The sequence below is a fragment of the Conger conger genome, chromosome 19 (genome assembly GCF_963514075.1).
Source record: "Conger conger chromosome 19, fConCon1.1, whole genome shotgun sequence".
Classification (NCBI taxonomy): Eukaryota; Metazoa; Chordata; class Actinopteri; order Anguilliformes; family Congridae; genus Conger; species Conger conger.
Genome location: NC_083778.1, coordinates 13,214,608 through 13,234,174, shown reverse-complemented (window position 1 = coordinate 13,234,174; position 19,567 = coordinate 13,214,608). Strand labels below are relative to the sequence as shown.

The 19,567-nt window shown below is 48.5% G+C and overlaps 1 protein-coding gene across 3 annotated transcripts in view; it reads right to left on the bottom strand.

Annotated features, from left to right (window-relative positions):
* LOC133119084 (myotubularin-related protein 5-like) overlaps positions 1-19,567 on the bottom strand; it is a 67,614-nt gene that overhangs the window by 36,329 nt on the left and 11,718 nt on the right. For 2 of the 3 annotated variants that reach the window (XM_061229489.1, XM_061229490.1), the window contains exons 2-9: positions 15,718-15,803; positions 14,313-14,450; positions 13,643-13,768; positions 12,974-13,084; positions 6,255-6,360; positions 4,997-5,129; positions 3,819-3,927; positions 2,224-2,337 (exon numbers count right to left, since the gene is read on the bottom strand). In XM_061229489.1, the coding sequence (XP_061085473.1) occupies positions 2,224-2,337; positions 3,819-3,927; positions 4,997-5,129; positions 6,255-6,360; positions 12,974-13,084; positions 13,643-13,768; positions 14,313-14,450; positions 15,718-15,803 (923 nt within the window). Of the gene's footprint in view, positions 1-2,223; positions 2,338-3,818; positions 3,928-4,996; positions 5,130-6,254; positions 6,361-7,972; positions 8,000-12,973; positions 13,085-13,642; positions 13,769-14,312; positions 14,451-15,717; positions 15,804-19,567 lie in introns of all 3 variants that reach the window. The other variant, XM_061229488.1, reaches the window with a different exon arrangement.

Below are 19,567 nucleotides of genomic sequence, written 5' to 3'. Positions count from 1 at the left end.
CTCGGAAATGTCCTCAAGCATGCAAACATTTTGACATCCTGACAGCAAAAATTCTAACAAAAGTGACCAGTTTGTTTCCCCGGTGAAACAGGGAAGGTGGAAAAACACAGCGGGTGAGGGAGGGCTGGTCACGGTGTCTCAGATGAGGGTTTGTTTCAGCCCACGCCGCTTTACCGTAACACCCGGCGGGGGGGGGGGGAGTGAGAGCAGGGCGCTGCATCTATTGAGCTGCCTATTAATGGGTGACCGCGTCGGGCTTAAACATTAGGCAATGAGCAAAGTTCCTCTGAGGTAAAAAAAACAACAGTCTCATACAGGGCGGCCTGTATCGTAGTGGTTGAGGTACTATGACTGGAAGGTCAGCGGTTCGATCCCTGCCACAATAAGATCTGCACTGCCATCGGGCCCTTAACCCTGCATTACTCCAGGGGAGGATTGTCTCCTGCTTAGTCGAATCAACTGTAGGTCGCTCTGGATAAGAGCGTCTGCCAAATGCCATTAATGTAATGTAAAAACAGTGGGATTTATATTCCAGATACTCTTGTAAGCCTTTGAGGTGTGAGATCATAAATGTATGATTAGAATGTTACATTACATTAAATTATAGTTATTTAGCGGACGCTTTTCTCCAAAGCGACTTACAGTTGATTAGAATAAGCAGGGGACAATCTCACCTGGATCAATGTGGCGTTAAGGGCCTTGCTCAAGGGCCAGTGTGGATCTTATTGTGGCTACGACGGGGCTTGAACCACCGACCAACCGTGTCCCAGTCAAACAGCTTAGCCACTAGGCTACAGGCTGCCCCTTTACTGACCACGCTAATGCTGATTTAACAATCACTGCTGGCAACAGACGGACACTTTTGATTTCAAGGGAAAATCTAACCACAACCATTTCCAGTACATGGAACTCAAATGGGATTTCTGAAGGATTTTGAGTTTGTTTTTGCGACCTTTTTGGACAGAGAGTGGCGACTTATGCAAGAGAAGTGTTCCCACGACAACAGCAGCGGGAAGTCCCTCATTATCTGAGCTGTCCCTCACAAAGTTCCCAAATACTTCCTTGCAGGGTTCCTGTCAGGGTCCACCGTATTCATACACAGTCAGATAAGTGCGCGGCTAATCCAAACACGAGCTTGTGTCGCGTGTTTTGGCGGACCGTGTTCAATGCCACCCTGGCCTTTGGAGACACGTACACACTGCAAACCCCCCCCCCATCTCCATATCTGGTTTTGGCCGTGTCTTTCTTTTGGGATATGAATCAGTCAGAACCACTCGCTGCAGAGAGTGGGCTAGACAGCTGTGACGCATCACTTTAAGCCGCACGTACCTTCTTTGTGAGATTTTGGTACCTTTGTGAATCACCCTAAAAAGTTATTTCATTGCTTGAATAACAATAATCGCCGTTCCAAAGTGGAAAATCACCGCACCGCTCAAAACAGGAATGGCCAGGAATGAAGGTTCTTTCACAACTCCTCACAAAACCTCCCTCTTGGCAAATGCTCTCGATTTATTGCAACTTCAACTCCCATTATGCAGATTGATTGGAGCTCAGCCAATATTTTGGCTCGCACTAACGGGAAGGACTAAACAACCAGGAAAGATTATAGCTAGGAGAAATCAAAAATAAACATTTAAGTGTCATAACCATTACTCATTCATTTTTAAAGGAGGTAATTAAGATTCCAGTAGAAGAAAAAAAAGATTCCGCGAGATTTGGGGAAGTGTTGTTGAGGACTAAAGCGTGTTTATTTATAGCATTGGGAATACAGCATCTTTTATACTTTCAGGTGCAGGGTCCACAGCTGCCAGCAGATACGGCAGGAGCAGGTGGCATGAGGAATGTGGTTAAACAAAGGTTCCCTCCCCATAATGCAGACACTGAGTGCACAAGCTGTGCTCTAAACAGACTCAGAAATCCACGCCAGGTCAGCTAGCTGCATTGAGTGTGACGTTCCACAACACCCTGTAAATGGTCCGGCCTTCCTCAGGCAGTGATAACGCTAACTCAGTCCTCTAACAGAGTGAACCCACGCTAGGCTACACGGACAGGCACTGTGCATTCAGAAACAGGAGTGCGGTGTTTTCGGGCAGTCAGTGTAGAGGCAGTGATAACTCAGTCCTCTAACAGAGTGAACCCACGCTAGGCGGCACGGACAGGCACTGTGCATTCAGAAACAGGAGCATGGTGTTTTAGGGCAGGCAGTGTGGGGCGGGTGGTTACCATGGAGAGCGCAGTCTGGGTCTGGTGCAGCAGAGGGTCGGGCAGCAGGGACACGTGAACACACTCCGGGATCACCACCGTGCCGCCGTCCAGGTCCGCGATGATCACGTCCAACTGTGGGACACACACACACACACGTGTACCAATGTACCTACAGGAACAATGCATACGCACAGAAACACACACACACACACACACACACACACACACGTGTACCAACGTACCTACAAGAACAATGCATACGCACAGAAACACACACACACACACATACACACACACACACAATCTCACTCACACGCACAGACACACACACTCACAGGTCATTTAAACGCTCCCACTCCTCCTGCTGCGCTCCATCCCAGCAAACGACCCCAGAAGTGCAGCCGTCACGTACAGCCGAATTTAAAACGTTAGCACAGAGCGCTCAGCTTACAAGAAACCCACTTGGCCGCTGATTGACTTTGATGAATACAGCATTTCCTGTGGGTCTAAAATGGTTCATCCCAAGGACAAATAAATAGTGCTGAACGGTATGTAGGAAGGCCTTGGACACGGTCATTTTTCTCACTCGAGCTCATTATTCGCACGATGAACAGCCCATCACCATATTCAGAAGCACGCTGGGAGATACCGCCAGGGATGCGACCTTTGACCTCGCACGTCCCGATCGATTTATCTTCAGACGTTGCAACTTAAAGCACGGAACAAACTGTTCAGCTCCAAAACTGCGCTGCTGGTCTGATACATGACAGAAATCTGGGTTTTTTTTTTTTTTATGAATAGTTTATAATCCATATGCCTCCTTCCTCCACAGGAATGCTTTCAATACCACAGTGACATTTTGTTTCTTCTATGAAAGAAGGGTTGCTGAAGAACATTCCGGACAGTCCATGAAATACGCACGGGTACTCGCTGTGAGCACGGCTTAAAGAGATACAACACAGCAGGATGTGTGCTCACCACCTTTTTTCCAGAAAAGACCGGTTATACAGCACAGGGTATGCCAATGTGGATGCTCATTTCGCCGTCAAAATGAGCATCCACATTCAAGCCACGGCATTATTCAAGTGGCATGCTTTAACGAGGGTCTCAGAAGAAGAGCTTTAATTTGTCATTTAGCTGAGGCTTTTATCCAGAGCGACTTTCAGTTGGTTAGATGAAGCAGGACACAATCCTCCCCTGGAGCAATGTGGGGTTAAGGGCCTTGCTCAAGGGCCTGTGTGGATCTTATTGTGGCTACGACGGGGCTTGAACCACCGACCAACAGTTACTCAACGGCCCAACAGCTGTCCGGATCTTATTATGGCTACACCATCCGGGTCTCAGACATATACCTGAGCCACTAGGCTACAGGCTACAGACTGCCCCCTGCACAAGCTTTGTCTGTTAATTCCCATCCACACAGTATTAGGGTTTGAATATTCTGAATTCTGTAGCTGTTCAACTGAAGCTATGTGTAGCTGTATCTGTATTCAGATTCAAACCAGGAAATGTGTAATGCACACACAGGAAGTTGTTTAAACGGCGACAGACAGACACAGACACAGACACTGCACGTCCCCAGAATAGGAGGTGTGAAGATGCTTTGGACTGACCAGCTCTTGCGTCTCGGAGCGGAAGAGAGAGTTGACCCCGATAATGAAGGGAGTGGGGGTGCTGAGTACCTCCAGGAGTTTGCCTGGGAGGATGGGGATGTACGTGAAACTGTAAGAGAGAGGGAGGGAGGGAGAGGGAGAGAGAGAGAGAGGGAGGAAGGGAGAGAGGGAGAGAGAGAGGGAGGGAGAGAGAGAGGGAGAGGGAGAGGGAGGGAGAGAGGGAGGGAGAGAGGGGGAGAGAGATTTATTTTTGTTCAGAAGGGCTGATCAGACTGCTTACATATCTGAGAAAAAAACAACAAGCATACTCTAATGGGTCATATTGCAAACATTTTCCTGGTTTCCATGGTGACCAGAAGGTTTCGAACTGGGCGAATTTTCTTCCCAATTTGGAATGTCCTACCCCAAATGTCGCCTTGTCTCATCGGTGTCCTAAATCCGGATGGGCGACACTAGCATGCACGTACGCATGTCTATGGGAAGAGAAACTTAAAATGGCCGCACTTCAAAATTACGGCACCTTTAAGGCGCGTGCAGACGTGACAAGGGTGATTAGAATGATCTCAATGAAACATTCCAATCACTCCCGGTAAATGAAAGCAGTGGAGTTCTAGAACATTCCGTAAGATCTGTGCCGGGCGGCCTGTAGCGTAGTGGTTAAGGTAAAGGACTGGGACACGCAAGGTCGGTGGTTCTAATCCCGGTGTAGCCACAATAAGATCCGCACAGCCGTTGGGCCCTTGAGCAAGGCCCTTAACCCTGCACTGCTCCAGGGGAGGATTGTCCCCTGCTTAGTCTAATCGACTGCCAAATTCCATTAATAATAATAATATGTGCCGACGCCCATGTTGCGGCTACGCACAAATTCAGTCGTCGGTCCTATTGGCTAAACGGGCCTCGCACCCGCTCGCAGACAGTCCCGTCCGGTCCGAGGGAAGGCCGAGGATGCATTACTTTACATTACATTACATTAATGGCATTGGGCAGACGCTCTTATCCAGAGCGACGTACAGTTGATTTCAGACTAAGCAGGAGACAATCCTCCCCTGGAGCAATGCAGGGTTAAGGGCCTTGCTCGAGGGCCCAACGGCCGTGCGGATCTTATTGTGGATCGAACCCGCCGAATGCCAGTCACGTACCTTAACCACTCGGCGACAGGCCGGGGTGCGGGGCCTCACCTGTATTTGAGGGGGAACATGATGGCCAGAAGGCCGCGGCACGCCTCCGTGAGGCGGTGGTAGCTGCTGGACAGGAAGAGGATCTTGTGCTCGGTCAGGGCGGCGCAGAACAGACACAGCACGTTGTTGATCCCTGGCGGAGAGGAGAGGAGACGGTCACACCGCGTATTAGCTGGCCGGATCACGCGCCTGATCAGTGCCAACAGGGTAAAACGCACACTCTGCTAACGGCTAGCACGTCAGAGCGAACGCACACACTCTGCTAACGGCTAGCACGTCAGAGCAAACGCACACTCTGCTAACGGCTAGCACGTCAGAGCAAACACACACACTCTGCTAACGCCTAGCACGTCAGAGCAAACACACACACTCTGCTAACGGCTAGCACGTCAGAGCAAACGCACAGTCTGCTAACGGCTAGCACGTCAGAGCAAACGCACACTCTGCTAACGGCTAGCACGTCAGAGCAAACACACACACTCTGCTAACGGCTAGCACGTCAGAGCAAACACACACACTCTGCTAACGGCTAGCACGTCAGAGCAAACACACACACTCTGCTAACGGCTAGCAAGTCAGAGCAAACGCACAGTCTGCTAACGGCTAGCATGTCAGAGCAAACGCACACTCTGCTAACGGCTAGCATGTCAGAGCAAACACACACACTCTGCTAACGGCTAGCACGTCAGAGCAAACACACACACTCTGCTAACGGCTAGCACGTCAGAGCAAACACACACACTCTGCTAACGGCTAGCACGTCAGAGCAAACACACACACTCTGCTAACGGCTAGCACGTCAGCGCAAACACACACACTCTGCTAACGGCTAGCACGTCAGAGCAAACGCACACTCTGCTAATATCACTAACCATGAAGAAACCAAAAGCCTCAAAAGAGTGTGGCTGTGATTTTTTTTCCCCACTGCATAAACCATGTTGCAGATGAACCCCCTCTGCACACACCTGAGAGTCAACATTGGACCGAAAATGGGTTTTAGACTCCTGCTGCATGTACCCAACATCCGAAATATCGTGGGAATGGGTTCGAGACTCCACTGCATGCACCCAACATCCGGAATAGAGTGGAAATTGATTCTATAATCCATCTTGTGTCACCGACAATTGGAATAGAGCGGAAACGGGTTCTAGACTCCACTGCACGTTCCCCGCATTCGGAATAGAGAGGAAATCGGTTCCGGAACGTACAGTACCGGACACTGGTGAGGTCGGCGCTCCAGACCCCCCGCGGTACGTACCTAACTGCCGGAAGAGGTGAGTCACGCTGCAGCCGCTAATCGGGAGGGAGTCGCTGATGGGCGTCTGGATCACCTGCCGGTCTCCCGCTCCCAGCGTGATGGTCCTCTGGAAAGGGAGCACAGCCGAGGGGCCTTGGGTTAATCTAAAGACCCACTGCCCACTGCCAACTGCACAGCTCACAACCTCACGGCTCATAGACCTCTAGGCCAGAGACCTTGCGGCTCAAATCTATCTCAATAAATAAATAAATGTCGCAATGTTAGTATTAGGTGGGGTGGCGGTTTGTAAATATCATTTTCTGTTTCTGTCACTGTCATGCAGAGGAAGAGACCAGTAATGAACCGTAGAGTCATTACATGTAGAATTCATGGCAAACAAGAAGCATTTTCTCAAATGATCTAAACTCTCATTTAATCAAAATTACATAAAACAAAAACAATGTGCACATTTAGTCACTATCACTGTGAGTCGAGCTTTAAGTGTTTTCATGAAAGATCAAGAGCTTTCACTCATCACAACGATTAGCTACATGCTAAAGCCCAGATTATACACCTCTGTATTTTGCACGGGACATATTTCGATGTCCATTTCTGCGTGAAGTACAGAGCGTTTGTTTTAGCTGGACATCTTCCATAATAAAGGGATGAGTTGCATTGAGATAAGCGTTTAAAAGCGCATACACATTCAAAGCTTTCAGTCACAGCAGGGTCTCGTAGACTCAGTTGAAAAGGGGCCAACGGGCTAAGACGCACAAAACGATTAGCCCTCGCTAAACGGTAAATAAATAAATAAATGGGACTAAACTTTATTTTTACAAAAAGGAACGGCCCGTGTTCAACTGAAATAAATCTTTTGGAAAAGGCACACAGAAGAGCGCGGCAGCTGGGGAGTGTCAGGGAGGCAGAGCCCTCGTTTGTTTGGCAGGGAGAGAGAGAGAGACGCAGAGCGAGTTTGAGCCAGCGCGGTGGGATTCGGGCACGTGCGAGAGCCAGCGTGGCGTCCACCTGTAACAGAAGCGCGGTTAGAATCACCGCCATGGTCAGCAGCACCACCGCCACCAGGCCTGACTTGGTGGAACCAAACCTCTGAGCAAAACCCAATCAGCAGATTCAAATCCCAACTGAAATCTGAAAACTGAAATCTGCTCCCAATCTGCTTCTATGTACGTATATGAACGGACGTACAGTACTGGTGCTGTTTAGTGTTTGTGTAGGTATGTACGTATCACAAGAGTGTGAATAGGCATATATACTCCAGAATATGTTTAGGTGTTGTATTGTATGGAAGTTAATGGATTCAAATGTGTGTGTTGTATGTATCATGTGGTTGTAACTGTTGTTTTGGGCGCTGGAGGCAAACCAAATTTCTGTGTCGACGGATAATGCAGTCCAATCCAATCTAATCTTCCCTTTCCCTTTTCAAAACAGTACATTTTTATTGAGGTGTTCAGGCAGCCTCAACACTCAATTCCGTTATACGCGGTATTTTTTTTTGCGCCGAGCTGCCAGTACAGAGTTGTTCATGCGCGATTAGCGGTTGGTTGATGAATTAGGCCAGCCATGCCAGTGCCGTTCGGTTTGCCATGATGGAAAGAATATGATTTTACCCCCCCCCCTCTGGACAAGGGGAGGGGAAAGGAGAGGAGAGGAGAATCACAGCCACTGGCCTACACATCTGAGGCTGGACACTAAGAAAGGTAGAACAGAGATGAGCGTACCGCACTGTCCTCCATCTTGGATCCGGTCTAGGGTTAGCAATGGAGACACCACAGGAGAGCACACAGGTTAGATACACAGCAAACTGCACAAAATGGCTGTCTTAACCACCAGCACTTTAGTCTTGTAGCATGACTTAAGATCTTACTTTACTCTCTTGAGTAGAGTAGAAGCTCAAAATATGAGCTTGTTTTAAGTTTACTGTTTGATTGATGAATAACATTTTCTTACCCCATTGGCAAATCCTGAAATGAATCCTGAAGTCACATTATCTTACCCCATTGGTCATATTTTCGTCTTATTTAGCAAAGGAGTAAGATAAAAAAGATTTTAAGTCTCATTACAAGACTAAAATACTTATCTTTTTTTGTTTTTTGCAGTGCAAGGGGGACTTGTCAACACAAAACAAACACAACATACAGAATGACCCAGGCATGATGCAAAAACAAATTTGGGTCTTAGCAAAAACAGGGAACCTGGGTGGCTGCTTAAGACCAATATTCTGCATAACAAAAAAGCAAGAAAAAACAAAAAAAAACAAACAAACAGGAAAATCAAGGGTGACTACGGATCTTGCTCAAACTCCACACAATGCCGTTTAGTTCCTTGTTCCTTTAGTTTTGTACCTTCGTGCCTCTATTTTAAGGAGAGTAAACCAAACCATTGTGCACACATTACCCACACAAGGTGTCGTGGAATTTCATATGAATGCGAGGCGACAGCACGATCAGAATTAAGAAGTTTCTTTTTTTTTTTTCAACTGTGTTTTTGGGGCCTCTTAATCAACGTAACGTTCCAGTGATATTCCAGACCCCGGGAGGAAGCATGGGTCATTGGCCATCCTACCACATCAACTTCAGTTCCCATAAAGGAAGTCAATACAGGGAATAAAGAATAAGTGTTAATTTGCTGACAGTAATTGTCTTGCTAAATAAGACTGTGATGGGGGGGGAGGTTATATAAATAAATAAATAATAAGAGGCAGGCTTCTGAAACAGTGGGAGCCCCATAAATCTTAAAGACTTGAGGTTACTGACACAAGGCTGCTCGACATTCCTAATAAGCACCTTCTTCCTGCAAACCACAGAAATATAAACAGAGAGAATATGTTTCCTCCCATAGAAGCACTGTTTAGACACTTCCAGAATTTAGCATGTTCCTAAAGCTATGTACAGTATGCAGTGTATGTGGGCCATGGCTAGGGCTAGATTCTGCAGATCTGTCAAATTTGTGCATGCACACACACACACACACACACACACAACCAGCTTGATTCACCAACCAGGTTTTCCAATTGCTGTCGAGCATGCAGCTCTGACTTTTAAAACGGCTGATGGTATTTGCATCGACTAACTAGCACATCCAGTAATGAATAAACGCTGTGCACAGATGTACGAGAGCCATTGTTGTGGCTGTGGCTGTGGCAGGACAAGAGCATTTTGAGAGATCAAGAAATATAAACAAAACGGATCAAAGGGTTACCACAGTAACCTTTGGTTAAAAACTTCTTCTTTTTTTTCTTGGTACATTGTATGTTACCTTATTGTGTACATATTGTCCTATTCTACACAAGAGAACTTTCTGGAACCCACTGGCGCACTGTGTGGTCCTCGAGGCAGAATCACTCCCGTCGTTAACGAGACGGAACGATTTCCGCGGTCTGTCCACGGCGGAGCGCCGCCGCGGTCTTTAAAACGAAAAGAAAGGAAAAGAAAAAAAAAAAAAGGAAAGGAATTGGCAACGGCCTATCATCCGCTTCCAATCCTCCCAGTCCGCAGAGCGACCCGTCTGTCTCTGCCTCCCTCCTTCCCCCCCAGTCCCAAGGCCATATGCTCGTCCTGCCGTTTCTGCCCGAGTTACTGTGGGAGTTATTCTGGGCCCTTATCAGCGACCAGGCCTGAAGACCCTTCCTAATCCTGGAAGAGAGTGGAGAGAGTGGGGGGGGGTGTGGAGTGGAGACTCTCAAGGCCTGTATTCCCACAGTGCCTCGGTAACAGGAGGGCTGATCTCAGAACAGTCCAGCCTTTTTAGCTCACCGTGGCTGTGCTCAGAATACGGACGGGGGGGAAAACTGATCCTAGAATTCCGACTCTGGAGTAGCTTCATGAAAACGGGTTGAGCGTTTCCTGTTTGATAAGCAAAGTTATAAAAAATAACTGCACAATCATCACCCACGATATTTACACATTGTAAAACAAGAGTACATTATAAAAGCACATTAAATAAAGAGTTATAAGCCACAAAGTGCACAGCCCAAAAATCCACGTCACTTCCGCAACGGGACACACTCCACAAAGCCGACAGTGTCAACAGCCACTTGATTAACTCACCGCTACAGCATGAATCGCTATGATTTCAGATGATAAATAATACAAATAATAATAACCAAACGGAGAAAAAAATAAACGGCTATCTACTCGGAGATCAAAATCATGATGGGGTGAGGTGGGGGGGGGGAAGCTGAATGCTGAAAGACAAGGTTACAAGGGTTTACCTGGAAGCAGTCCAGGAGCCGGCCACAGACCAGGCCCTGGGGGACTGCATTAGAACTACGTACAGAGGAGACGCTCACCTGCAACACACAGGATCACACACGCACAGGCAGGTAAGCCCAGGGGCAGGGGCGCACAGCAAGGGCCGGTCTGTTTCAGGATTTTGTGCCAACTTCTGCTCTTAATTATTTCATTAGCTCAATCGTGTCTAAATCTGATACGAGTATAAGCACCAGCTAGAGTCACAGACTGCAGGTGTATCCTAAAGATTTTACAGATCCACATTACATTACATTAGTGGCATTTGGCAGACGCTCTTATCAATCCTCCCCTGGAGCAATGCAGGGTTAAGGGCCTTGCTCAAGTACAGGAGTGAAGCACTGTAGTTTATAGAGTGGTCAGAAAACTACAATTATGGCAACTGGTTGGAACAAAAACCAGCACGTAGATCAGCCTCCAGGACCGGAGTCAGGGGCATGTCAGAGGGCATGGTGTTACCGGGCCTCCTGTTAACCCAGCGGACAGAAAACATTCTCACAATGTCACTGAAATGTTTTCCACTGTATATGCAGCATTGCCACAACATCGTGAGCTTTTTTCTTTTTTTTTTCGTTACCTGGGAAGGTCTCTGGATCACATTAAGAACATCCTCCCTCAAAATGATTTGAGGTGGGGGAAAGAAGGTTTTACACCGCGCAGTCAAGCAATCGATTAGTCTGGTGCCATTATTCAATGCTGCCAAAAAATGTAACAGAACCTGTTTGTTTATTTATTTTCTTTCTTTGCAAACCCACTGCTAGATAGCTTCCCCCAGAATATGGCAAAAGCTTCCTTTGCCCTGAACTACATGCAGACCCTGCTGAAAAAAAATAGCTCAAGCTGAAACAGCTGGTAATGGTTGACCAGCTCAGACCAGCTCGATACTCAATACGGTTTGAGCAGCTCAAGCTATATTTTGAAACAGCTGGTAGCTGATATTTCAACCTGGTCATAAGCACACCAGGGGAGAATACCCTTATACTTTCGTCCAAGACGAAAACACTGGCCAACCATTTGACTGACCGAAATTGAAAGGGAGGTAAATGATTTCTCCAGCTATTGTACTGTGCGAGAGTGGTATTCCCTGCGAGATCAATAAGTCACAGACGGCGTTATGAGGGCCTTTGAAAAGCTCTCTTTGTCGTCTGGCAGGAGGACCTGGCGGCTGAACTGAAAGTGTGCAATCAAAACCGAGGGCTGTTCTGCTCGTTCTGCACGGTAAAACGATACTGAAACAGAAGCAAAGGCATCTGAGGACAAAGAGCTTCGCTGCCCCAAGCACAACACCACCAACGAACAGTGAGACCCAGCAGTGAGGGCCAGCAGTGAGGGCCCAGCGGTGAGGGCCCAGCAGTGAGGGCCCAGCGGTGAGGGCCCAGCGGTGAGGGCCCAGCGGTGAGGGCCCAGCAGTGAGGGCCCAGCGGTGAGGGCCCAGCAGTGAGGGCCCAGCAGTGAGGGCCCAGCGGTGAGGGCCCAGCAGTGAGGGCCCAGCGGTGAGGGCCCAGCGGTGAGGGCCCAGCGGTGAGGGCCCAGCGGTGAGGGCCAGCGGTGAGGCCCAGCAGGTACAACTGCCCCTATGGAGCAGATATCTACAGACCCTGCAGGGTCTCGCCATGGGGCTTATATGAGGAAACCTCAATCAGTTTCAGTATGACTGATAATATGATTGCTGGAATAAGCTGCAAAAACCCAAACAGTAAAACACCAGAGCCAGTAACTCTGTCTCTCCCCTGTGCCACACTATTCCTGTAAAAGCAAAACTTAAAGCGGCTGTTTCAGCCTGCCTCATTAACAATTATGACAGCAGCCTGGATTTGGTCCCACATCAAATAAAAAAGAGTGCAACCATCTGCAGCAGAAACAGCAAAACAGCACACACTATACATACCTCACACACTTCGCACACCACACACACATCGCACACACACGCACACACATTGCACACACACACCACACACAACACGCACACACATTGCACACACACACCACACACAACACGCACACACATTGCACACACATTGCACACACACCACACACACTGGACACACACCACACACAACACACACACACATTGCACACACACCACACACACTAGACAAACACCACACACACTACACACAATACACACACTGCACACTACACACTACACACAACACGCACACACATTGCACACACACCAAACACACTGGACAAACACCACACACACTACACACTACACACAACACACATACCGCACACACATCGGACACACGCCACACACACTGGACACACACCACACACATTGGACACACACCACACATACCTCATACACCACACACACTGGACACACACTGAGAACAAGTAATGCAGGGGGGGTAATGCAAAAAAAAATAATAATAATAATAACATTTCCCACAACCACTTTAAATAACATCTTGATTTGTGAAGAAAATGCTTTTTGAGATGCATATGCAGTAGCAGCCACTGCCTCACCTGCGAACCTCCTGCTACGGGAATGACGCAGGTCAGCAGGTTCCCGATCAGGGTCTCCATGGGAACGTTCAGCCCATTGATGTGTACAGTGTAGATCAGGCCCAGGCAGTTCTGCACACAGGAAGCAGGAGGCCAGGGGTCAGAGGTCAGAGGTCATGAACCGAGCACAAGTCACATGGGCTGCTGCTGCTGTGGATTCCAGCTGAAACTGTATCGCCTCTACTTTTGACCAAGTAATAAACCGACTCTGAGGAAATTAGCTCAGACTGAACTGAAAACTAAAGCCTGTTTGGACAGGCACCAAGGACGAGAACTGAATCCTGCTACAGAAGAACACTGTCACTGGACAGCACAGACACTGAAGAACAGGGCATTCCAAACATTTCACTCAGGGGGGTTGAGGTGGGTTGACATACTCTCCCTTCCACAGACGGTCACACTCATCGAATCAAATTTTCCTTTCGTTTAGAATTAGGCAGGCAAAGCAGCGTTAACTTGTTCCACGGAGGTGTCGAAACCGTGTGACTGTTACTGTGGAAACCGTGGAAAACGCTGTTACGGCAGACCCTCTGGAATGCTGTTCCTTTAGAAACTGTAGAACACTGGTGCTATGGACACGGTGCTGTAGGCAGTGTTACGGGGGAAACTGAAACGGTCACGGTGTCCTACCCTGAAGACGTCTGCGTGGTCCAGCCGGGACACCAGCACCAGACTCTTGGGGGCGAAGAGCTGAGCTGGCTGTGTAATCCCAGGGTCATCGTCATCATCAGCCTCACTGGACAGGTGCTTCCGGGGCTGTGGAGGGTGTATTTTTTTAAGAGGGGGTTTGCCATAGGACAGATGTTGACCTATTGCACAAGCACACCTAAGTGCATCCATATGTACATTCGTGTGCAGGTGGGGCAATGACCCACATCCAATTATTAACACAATAATAATAAATCTTTATACATTGTTGGGAAAGTCAGCATTCCAGAACTCCATTGCTTTGGCGTGACCAGTCACGATTGTCACATTACATTACATTAATGGCATTTGGCAGACGCTCTTATCCAGAGCGACGTACAGTTGATTAGACTAAGCAGGAGAGAATCCTCCCCTGGAGCTATGCAGGCCGTGCGGATCTTATTGTGGCTACACCGGGGATCGACCCACCGGCCTTGTGGGTTCCAGTCACGTGCCTTAACCACGACGCTACAGGCCTCCCCTGTCAGTTACACGTTCAGTCAAGAACACTCTACTTCCCGTTTGTGACCTCACGCCTCACGAGAGGCTGAAAGGCCTCCAGACCACAGCGAGGCGGCTGCTTGAGGTTTGAGGCGGACCTGCGGACACCCACCTCCGCGTCTTCGGCCTCCTCCCAGAAGGTGAAGCAGGCGCAGTAGTGGCGCTCGGAGCTGATGTTGGTCAGGACCGCCACGAAGAAGCACGGCGGGAGCCTCTCGGGGGCGAGCTGCCACCCGCTCGGCTGGCAGAACTGCAGCGGGGCGGGGGGGGGGGGGAGAGAGGAGAGGGGAGAACGTTCCGGGTGCTTTTCCATCACATTACATCGACAGTACACTTCAGGCGCTCAGAGACACATCCACAAAAAAAACTCCACACGCCACGATTGATTTGCGGTTAGAGTTTCAACCGGGACCCAGTGACCCCATTTCTGTCTTTCATTCCATCGCTCAAAGGAAAAGGAACAACAAACATTACGCGGATAGGTGTGTGAAAGCTGAAGCGAATGGAATGCACGGAATGAACGCAAAATCCATATCAAAAGGGCCGCACGCGAGTCTTTCAAACATTAAATATTGACCCTCGGGTAAGTTGAACAGGGCAGACAGGGTGATACCCCCGCTATGTCCTGTACATTACATTACATTACATTAAATGCATTTGGCAGACGTTCTTATCCAGAGCGACGTACAACATACAGTGCACACCCATAAGCAGAGAACCTGTCCTGTTTCTGAGTGGAAAATACCCCAGATCTAAACAGTCCTTCTCTGTCGACTCTGCAGCGATTCTGCAATATAACAATGGAGGGGCTTAGCCCGACGACAGTTAACGTCATGCTGGCAGTTGTCAGGTTTTCTGCAGGCGGACATCCAGTCCTGCTATGTGGGTCACACTGAGAGGTAGGAATGGGGTGCCCCTGGAAGCCTACACTCGTATCTTAATCTTGACGCTGTAGCATGTTAGCATATCCCTTGTATACATGCCTCATGTCTAGTCCATGACATGCCACAGCTCTACTCTACCCGCCTATGCATACGAACTGGACTTGATGTTCATGGCTACGGATAACTGATATTCTGATATGGATCACTGATACTTTATGAGAACTGCACCTTATCTGACCAGTGTTCTGGAGATGTTCCAATCACCCTCCGTATGCACTTATTGTACATTGCTTAGCTGTAAAAAAAAAAAAAAAAAAACTGCTCAAGCTAGGTTTTGAAACAGCTTCAGACCAGTGCAGACCAGCTCCCTGCTCAACATAGTTTGACCAGCTTGAGCAATGCTTTGAAACTGCTGTTAGCTTTGAGCTGGTCATCGAGCATCTGCCAAATAAACGTAATGTAACATCTCCCTCGGGAGCAGGCTGAATTTGCAGCCTTTGACACTCTTGCCCCAGTAACCCCGGTCGGGTTCACGCTGGGAACTGGGAACACGCAGAGGAGACATCCGGGTCGTCCGTGGCAGGTCTTCCGGGAGCCATTTTGAGAGAAACTGAGGGAGAGTGAGGGGCTTACCAGTTCCACGCCCTGGGGAAAGGGGTTGTCCTCCCAGTCTTTTTCGGGAAAACGCTGGAGGATGTGGCCCTGGCCCTCGCTGGCCCCTGAGGAGAGAGGAGGCGGGGGAGGGGGGTGTCAGAAGGGGAGCATAGAGGGGCCCTGCGCTGGCCCCTGAGGAGAGAGGAGGCGGGGGGGGGGGGGGGTAGAGGGGCCCAAGCTTTCAGGTCACCACACCTCCCCAAACCCTGCGCTGGGTGTCAGGTGGAGGCAGAGGCACTGTATTCAGGGGGAGCGAGGGTGATTACAAGGTAACATTAGAAACATTAGAAACATTAGAGAGAGAGAGAGAGAGAGAGAGAGAGAGAGAGAGAGAGAGAGAGAGAGAGAGAGAGAGAGAGAGAGAGAGAGAGAGAGAGAGAGAGAGAGAGAGAGAGAGAGAGAGAGAGAGAGAGAGAGAGAGAGAGAGAGAGAGAGAGAGAGAGAGAGAGAGAGAGAGAGAGAGAGAGAGCACAAGGCCAGCATCAGCACAAGACCCTGAGCATGCAGGAATTAAACAGTGGAGTTAATATTTAATACAGACGCCAGAGAACGGCAGTAAACTCATGTGGCACTGTCACTGTGACCTATGTCCACACGCAGTCCATTATATTATACACACACACACACATACACACAAACACACACACGAGCACGAGCGCTGCGCGGCGCACGCACACACACCACACACACACACACACACACACACATTTAAATATAAAGTACAGATTGGAGCAGGAGCAGCAGTTCCCAGGCACACTATGGCCTGCTCACTGTGTGTAAATATAGCAGTGTAAAATTAGCTGTGTGTACAAGCCCTGGAAAGAACCACACCCGTGCCAGGCCAGTTGGCTTATGGTTCCACTGCCATTCATAGCAACACCATTCAGCTCCAGGGATGATCACTTCCTCTGGTCGGCGGGTTTCCATAAAGGCTGACTGAACCCCTGTCTTATTTTTTTTCCCTCTCCAGTAGAAGATATCAGCAGTTATTGTTTGCTTGAGTTCAAGTATAATTTTCTTACCCCATTTGCAAATCTTGAAATGAGTACAACAGTGTCACCTCATTGGCAATATTTTTAGCACTTCTTATTAGCACTTCTAATAGAAATAAGACTAAGACTAAATATCAGACTAAATCACTTGAGATTGGCTTGTTTGGTTTCTGCAGTGTAGTGAGGAGCACAGGTGCAGGTGAGTTCACCAAGGTGTCCAGCCAATCACAGTCCAACGCTGAGTGGCTGTTTTTGTTGCACTGTACAAAATAAACGAAGCCATGCCTGAATGTCAATAAATCCATAACGAGCGTACAGCAAATAAAAATGTCAGAAAGGAGAAAGTTTTTCCAGAGAGGTTTTCATCTAAAATTTCGTCATCGGTGAATCACACACGTATCGCGGCGAGGTGATTCATGTGGCGGTGTGCTTATCCGAACTGGGCTTATGCAAACAGAGATAAGCCGTCATATTCGCACGGGTCCGTAGAAAAGCCTCTCTGAGCGCGCTCGTGAGGAGAGCCTGAACGTCAGCCAAGGCCCCGGGGATAACGCAGCGCCTCGCTGCCGAACACGTCCGCATCCCGTGACCTCTGCCCCAAAGAGAGAGACGTGACGCAGCCGTCAAGCGGGGCGGGAGCGCAGAAATACGAGTGTTTTCCTGAGCGAAGACAGAGCCAAAATGGCTCCCGGCCAACCGATAGAGCCGGCGTCCCGCCGTACCGGGATGAGAAGGTGTCGGGCCTGTGGAGTCAGCCGGCAGGAAGCACGTGCCTTTCTACTTCCCTTCATGAAAGGAACACGTCACATGCACGAACACAAACACACACACACACACACACAAGCAAGCAGGCACACACAAACACACACACACACACACACACACTCTCACACACAGACACACACACACACACAAACACACAAACACACACACACCCTAGCAGGCAGGCAGGCACACACAAACACACACACACAGACACACAGACACAAGCAAGCAGGCAGGCAGGCACACACAAACACACAGACACACACAAACGCAGGCACACACACACACACACACACAAGCAAGCAGGCAGGCAGGCACAAACACACACACACACACACACAAACGTAGGCACACATACACACACAAGCAAGCAGGCAGGCAGGCACACACAAACACACACACACACACCCTAGCAGGCAGGCAGGCAGGCACACACAAACACACACACACACAAGCAAGCAGGCAGGCACACACACACACAAGCAAGCAGGCAGGCAGGCACACACAAACACACACATAAAACACACACATATGCAGACACGCACACACACACACACACACACACACACGCAGTTCTCTGGCACGCACCGCGCGGTGCTCTCAGACAGGAAGTCATGCTGGGTCTGCTGCAGCACTCAGGATCAGCCTGTGCTGCAGGGCACTCGCCTTCACCTCACAGGAACACAGACTCTACCATCCAGCAGCACTTCAACACAACGCCGAGTAGACTCTTAACTTCACATTACACGCTCTTTACCTGACGCTTTTATCCAAAGCCACTTACAGTTGATTAGACTAAGCAGGAGACAACCCTTCCCTTCCCCCCAATGGGTGGCTAAGGGCCTTTCTCAAGGGCCCAACAGCTGTGCGGATCTTATCGTGCCTACACAGGGGATCGAACCTTGAACTAACCAGTCAGTGTTCTTGAACTCTATTCCTTTCAATTGGAAGTTACTGTACATCAGCATGAGGCTGTTTATTTAAGAGCTCACACCTTAACGGGTTAACAACATTCAGATGCTCAGAGTGGCCTATACAGCAGCCAGTGGGACACACACACACACTGCTTTGAACAGAGATTTGGGATGCTGCTGTGCATTAAGTATTTAGCTCCTCATTAATGCTGCTTATCTGTGCCGTTTACTCTCCGTGTGCAGCATAACTTCACACAAACCCGCACAGTTTAATCCGTCATAACCGATGCCTCCAACTGCCAAGATGGCACGCCTTCCTTTACGGGTCTGTTTAATGCTACATACACTCACTGAGCACTTTATTAGGTATTTATTAGACTTAGTTTGTGCTGCTGTAGCCTATCCACTTAGAGGTTTGACGCGTTGTGTGTTCAGAGATGCTCTTCTGCAATACCACTGTTGTAATGTGTGGTTATTTGTGTCACTGTCGCCTTTCTATCAGCTTTGACCAGTCTGGCCTTTCTCCACTGATGTCTCTCATTAACAAGGCGTTTCTGCAGAACTGCTGCTCACTGGATTTTTTCTGTTTTTGTTTTTTTGCACCATTCTTTGCAAACTCCAGAGACTAGTCTGAGTGAAAATCCCAGGAAATCAGCAGTTTCTGAACAATCATTCCACGGTCAAAGTGATTTAGATTAAAAATGTTTTATCGCCTATTCTGATGATTGATGTGAGCATTAATTGAAGCTCCTGACCTGTATCTACATGATTGTATGCATTGCACTGCTGCCACACAATAGCCTGATTAGATAATCGCATTTATAAGTAGGTGTAATAAAGTAAAAAAAATATCCCTAATAAAGTGCTCAGTGAATGTAGATAAGGTTCCTGCAAGGTTGTCATAATTGGGTAGGAGATGCTGATAGAATGTAAGAGCTGAAATAAGGTGTTATATTGAATGGGTATCAGGCCAGTGATTTGCATTGTACTGCTGGTCGTACACACGAAGCTTCTGATGGGAACCCAAATACTTTCTCATCTTCATGTATTAATGTCAAGCAAATAAGTAATCTGGCCTGATATAGTCAATAAACAGAGCTCAGAGCCATTTAAAGTGCTGATATGGTCCAAAATTGGGTCGTCTGCTATTACGTGGTT